The 6,000-nt window shown below is 45.7% G+C and overlaps 1 protein-coding gene across 1 annotated transcript; it reads right to left on the reverse strand.

The window, feature by feature from the left end:
* Positions 1-4,180: 4,180 nt before the first annotated feature.
* On the reverse strand, positions 4,181-5,610 carry LOC121405489. The gene is made up of 2 exons (XM_041596212.1): positions 5,226-5,610; positions 4,181-5,111 (listed from the first exon to the last, which is right to left on the reverse strand). The coding sequence occupies exon 2, from the start codon at positions 5,058-5,060 to the stop codon at positions 4,242-4,244; it is 819 nt and encodes a 272-aa protein (XP_041452146.1). The 5' UTR covers positions 5,061-5,111; positions 5,226-5,610; the 3' UTR covers positions 4,181-4,241.
* Positions 5,611-6,000: the final 390 nt, after the last annotated feature.

Genomic DNA, 6,000 nt, shown 5'->3' on the forward strand with positions numbered 1-6,000 from the left:
AAGCTCTAAAACAGCTCATAGAGAGTGTACAATTATCTACCTATAATACCTTTAATACATATATTCAGAACACTCCCCGCTCTGCTCTGCTCTGATCTGATGAGCGGAGGAAAACCTCTGAAAATTAAACTGCTTTTTGCTTGTTCCAGTGGAGGCTTTTATTTTATTTTTTTGGTTTATTGGATTGCATTTCATTTCTTGGCGACTTCTTGGCGGTCTTCTGGTATTTTCTTCTTGTGCTATTTTGCTTTTTTTATACCCGTACTTAAAAAAGAGTTAAGGGGTATATTAGATTCGTGGTAAAAGTGGATGTGTGTAACGCAGAGAAGGAAACGTTTCCGACCCCATAAAGTATATATATTCCTGATCAGCATCAATAGCCGAGTCGATAGAGCCATGTCTGTCTGTCCGTCTGTCTGTCTGTCTGTCCGTCTTGATGAGCGCCTAGATCTCAGAGACTATAAAAGCTAGGGCAACCAAATTTGGTAGTCTGGAAACTCTTGTGATATCACACTGCTACAAGTGTATTTCAAAATTTCGCCCCGCCCCCTTCCGCCCACACAAAGGACGAAAATCTGTGGCAGGCACAGTTTTAAAGATACGATAAAACTAAAAACGCAGTATCGTAGAGAATGCCCATACTCTACTAGATTGCCGAATCTGAATCAGATCGGATCATAATTATAGCCAGAATGAAGAAATTTTCAGTTGCTTCCCCTCCCCCTCCCGATCATGACAACACAACTCATTTTCCTTCTCGCTCGCACACTCTGCCGCGTTCAGTGCGCGAGCAACCCTAACGGAGGAGAATAGAATAGAATATAGAATATGAATGGAACATGTACAATCTACATGTTAGATGTAGAATATACATTGTATATGTAGATGTAGATATCATATGTAGCAAAAAAATGTAAAATGTAAAATTTTTTTTTTTCTAAAATTCTTTAAAATCATAAGCTCAATAATGTATATACTGACTGAGTACGGGTATAAGTAGAGTCGCGTCCCCAGAAGCGACTCACACGTTCCTTCTCGTTTTATTTATATTTATTTGCACTTTTATCTCAATTGTTTTATTTACGTTTATTTATATTTACCTATATTTATATTCTTTTATTTTCAAATATGTAGTTGGGTATTATTAATGTTTTAGTTCGTAAATAAATTTTATAATTTTAATTTTATAATAGTAATTTGTATTTGACATCGGCTAATCCCATGCCCTAGAAGAATTGCCCTAAGAAGGGGCCATTCGGATGTGGGCCAGGGGGCAGAATGGCCAACGGTAGGGTGGGCATGTTACGCCTCATCAACACCTGAGGTCGTAGTAGGGAGAACCAGCAGGTGCAGCGGAATAGTTCCATTCCCTTTAGTATGTTTGTTGGTCGGAAGTAAGTGGGATTCTCTATTCCGGTTTTCGCTTGTTCCTAGCAGGCAACTTATTTAGAATATTATAGTGAAGAAAGGCCAATCATGGGAGTGGAGCAAGACCACCACCCTCCTAGCCGACGAGCCTGAGCCGGAATATACAGCGTTCTCCTCTCTCTCCCATGCCCAACACCGCGCCTGAGAATAATGAGTTGGAATGCATTTGTTACAGTAGGCAGAGGGTGTAGTCCATTTCCGATTCCCTAGCCCACTAATTTGCTTACAATGATGAGGCACGCACCATTGACGGCCTTGTCACCAAGCTGCCCATAAGCAGCCCTTCAAGCGAGCAGCCGCCTCGCGCCGTACAGGTCGAATATACTGATCTTCGCAGCAGCGTCGATGAGCCCCTCATCCCGGGCATGCCACTCCGCTCGGGAAAAAAGCTAGGGACGGGAAAGGTGCGCACTCGTTCAGCCCCACGCACCATTGACGGACCAATTGAAGGAACCAGTAACGGACAAACTGGCGGAACCAGTAACGGACAAACTGAAGGACCCCTAATCGTGTAAGCCTCGCTCCCCGAGGCTGAGCAGGAGAACTGCGATGGTGAAACCCAAACCGACACAGTCACCGGGGCTGACTTATCTCCAAATTAAATTTTGTGTTCATTAGTTATAATTTACAATCAATATAAATAAAATTTACAATGTAATCCATGTAGCACATGGAACACCATTAATTCCGTTAAAAAAACGAATCAACAAGAAGGAAGAGGGCCGTGTGAGAGCGAAACAATATTTTGAATATTTCAAAAATAAATAAAATGAATAATTGTGTAAATAATAAATAATAATAAGATTGTGAGGTCCTATTTCAGGCTGAGGTAAGCATCAGCCTGTCCAGGGTCCTCTACAAGACAATTTGTAGATCGCAGGTGACTTTCAGGTTTGGGAGCGGCCTTGTCTGACCGAAAGAGAGGTAGGACACAGGAGGAGCGTTTTGTTGCTGACAAAAATACTTCAAGAAGATCGTGGTTTTTGGTTTTGCTGGTGTTTATTATTTTTATTACTTAATTCTTTGTGGGTTTGTGTACGATGGATTACTTGCGGATCTTGTTACTTTGCCTTGGAGCCGTTGGACTGGGGGTGCAGTGTCTTGTGTTTTGGCTGAGGGACTGCCTAGGTGCAGTGTCTTGGGTGTGTGACTGAGGGACTGCGTAGTACAGTGTCTTGGGTGTGTGACTGAGGGACTGCCTTGTGCAGTGTCTTGTGTTTGGGCTGATGGACTGCGTAGTACAGTGTCTTGGGTGTGTGACTGAGGGACTGCCTTGTGCAGTGTCTTGGGTGTGTGACTGAGGGACTGTGTAGTACAGTGTCTTGGGTGTGTGACTGAGGGGACTGCGTAGCACAGTGTCTTGTATTTGGGCTGATGGACTGCCTACTCTTTCAGCCGATCTTGGCCCTTTTATGCAGCTGGCGATCGCACCTGAGACCCGGAAATAATTAATTCTTGCTGACTTAAGGTTATTGGATAACAATAATTGTGGAGCGCGGTAAGTGGGTCGAAGCTTTGTGCTTCGTTGACAATTGTTAGTGGGTCAGGGTGGTTTTGCTGAGGCTGCATCCCGGAAGGTGCGGGCTGCAGTTGGGTAAGGTGATATCTGAATTTGGGTCGGTAGGTCGATAATTTTATGCTAGCTTGACCTATTGTGAAATAACGCCAATGATATCTCTCATTGCGAAATTGTGTCGGCTTGGCTTATTGTAGGCTGCTGATTTCACAATTGTCTCAAGAGGTGGGGTGTTGTTGATCGAGAGTTCTTAATTAATTGTGTGCTTAAGACCATTTTATTTCCGAGGTGCTGACACACCGCTATTTGTGGAGAACCGTGGCTAGAGCCATGGTTCGCTAGCTCGGTGTATATCAGTTTGGTTATTGTCTCCCGCCAGCGTGGATGCGCTGACCCTTCGCCGTTTGTGACGAGCCATGGCTAGAACCATGGTTCGTTACACCCCCCTTCTGCGGGTGGGTGATGGAGAGATTAGTGGCGTCGCTTGGCGGGTGCTGAGGATCGCCTTTTTACCGGGTTATCCTGTCCTTGGGCTTTTGCCGAGTCTTTGGATTCGTCGGTGTTAATCTCGTCACTTTAGCGTGGCGTCGGTAACGTTATATTTTCTACTGCTGCTGTGATCATGGCCTTTCTGCTGTTCTGGGTGCTTTGTAGTTGGTGTCTGCTTGGTGGGTCGATTATCCCATATGACGATGGTTTTCTCGGCGGTTTTCTTCGGTAGTTCCTTGTCCAGGAACGTGAAATTATGTAATAAGGTCACTTTTTCATTTTCTTTGCGTACCTTATCCAGGGTTTGGTTTGTAGTTTTTGTTCTTTGCAGCCACAACACTTTTCAAATGGTTTTTATTGGGTTTATGTTCCCTTTTATGGTTTTGCAGAATTTTCACCACGTTTTTCTTTTTATATGTTCTGTACGCACATTAATTAAGTCTTCCAACTTTGAATGCACTTTTGTTCTGTGCAGCATGCACTTAGCCTAACTATTTTACCCCTCCAAAAGCTGGGTATGAGAGAGCTAAGAAGGTTCTCGAAGGGCTAGCCGTAAGCTATGCTTGCGGAGAGAAAAGCTCACATGTGAACGGCGCTCGCACGTGCAATTTCGAAGAGAGAGCTTTTCAAGATAAAAGCTTCTGATCTTGCATTTGGGCTCTCTATGGAATGCATGTACAGTGGGGAAGGTTCAATATTTTTGCGATAAAATAAGAAGACTGTTCCCAAAAAAAATTCTTAATACAATTTTTGTCCAGACATTCTAAATTTTGTATTTTTGGTCTGCAACCTTCACAACACATAAAATTTATAGATCTTGGCCACGTAACGAGGGGCAATCCGCATCCGGAATGCACAGGGCAATGCTCATCCCGACGAACAGGAATACCTGCACTGTTGCCACCAGGATTTTCTTGAGCATGCCCCACTCTGATTCGTCCACTCGCGGTGCCGCTCTGACCTTCGGTGGCGGTTCCTCTTCCTGGGTGCCGCATGGCACCTGTGGGGGAATGGGCAGCGAGGATATGGCTGTCAACAGAAGCTTTTCCACCATCGGCGTCCATTCATTCAGTGCCGCTCTGACCTTTCTGGAAGACTTTGCCCGTCCCCCGGCCAAACGTGTCGTCCACTTCTTGGCCTTGAACCGAGGCCCTCGGGCACTTGTCGATGGCGGTTCCTCTGTCTGCGTGCCGCATGACACCTGTGGGGGAATGGGCAGCGAGGATATGGCTGTCACCACCATCGGCGAAGTCCATCCATTGTCGGGAATTCCGTTTTCGGGCATTTTCGTTTCTGTTGGGTGGCCATCGGAGGTCAGGCATGTCACCATCGAGTGCGTCGACTGGGCCGAGAGGCTAGGGGGACTCAGGCAGGACTTCATCGACGGCGTTGCGGTGCGATTGAGGCTCAAGCAGGACCCCATCGACGGCGTTGCGCTAGCATCGGAGCTCAAGCTGGACAACATCGTTGGCAGCCCGTTGGCGTTCGAGAAGCGGCCGATAGAGGGCTGCATAGAGGTACTGCTCCAGCTGCAGCTGCTCCAGTTATCGCTGTAGGGCTGCATAGAGGTGAAGCTATCGCATGAAGTCGTCCAGCTGCTCCAGTTAACGCTGGAGTCCACCATCATTTCATCATCACCATCATGTCCATCAGTGTAGTCCGCCGGATTCGGCGATTCCTAGGATGAGGCGACGCCTCTTCTGCTTCTTCTGCTCCAGTTATCGCTGGAGTCCACCATCATTTCATCATCACCATCATGGCCATCAGTGTAGTCCGCCGGATTCGGCGATTCCTGAGGATGAGGCGACGCCTTCTTGTTGGGTACTGGCCAAGCCAGTGGCGTCAATTTCTGCACTTTTTGAGGGGGGCCTGACCACGGCTGAGTCCTGCGACGCGAGGAAGAATATTCCTCTTTGGCTGGCCAGCGGGTGGATGTGAAGCAGGTGCCGGATAGGGCGCAGCCGCAGCAGATCTGGCTGCTGCCATGGTCGGAGCTGTCCCCAGTTGCGTGACTTCGTCCGAACGTGGATGGAAATTTTGTTGAAACAATTAGATACTTTTAGATACTTAAAATTTGTAAAACGATAGAAATTTTGTTTTACGCTAATACTAAAAATACAAAAATATAAAAACAAGCGTACAGCTCCAAAGTCAGTGCTAGAATGAAATATTGCCCAGCCTCAAATCAAACGATACGAACAGAAAAGTAAATGCTAACTAGATGAAATACTTTTCCAAGCAAGTAAAACACATGCGAACTCTATTGATTTTTGTCGGTTTATGTTTTGGTAGAATTTTTTGTATTTTCTTTCAAATTGAATGCAGCAGAACGCCACACTTCTGACTTCGAAGTCTCAGCAACTTCTAATAGATACGCCTGAAGGTAATCCATTCACTGTATTTCACGCATATGCCTCAGAAAGCAGCACAGAAAAGCTCTAAAACAGCTCATAGAGAGTGTACAATTATCTACCTATAATACCTTTAATACATATATTCAGAACACTCCCCGCTCTGCTCTGCTCTGATCTGATGAGCGGAGGAAAACCTCTGAAAATTAAACTGCT

Source organism: Drosophila obscura, unplaced genomic scaffold (genome assembly GCF_018151105.1).
Source record: "Drosophila obscura isolate BZ-5 IFL unplaced genomic scaffold, ASM1815110v1 contig_97, whole genome shotgun sequence".
NCBI lineage: Eukaryota > Metazoa > Arthropoda > Insecta > Diptera > Drosophilidae > Drosophila > Drosophila obscura.

Bases quoted from the DNA above. Each gene is read 5' to 3' on its own strand.
- LOC121405489 (XM_041596212.1), bottom strand. From the start codon at position 5,060: ATGATGGTGGACTCCAGCGTTAACTGGAGCAGCTGGACGACTTCATGC.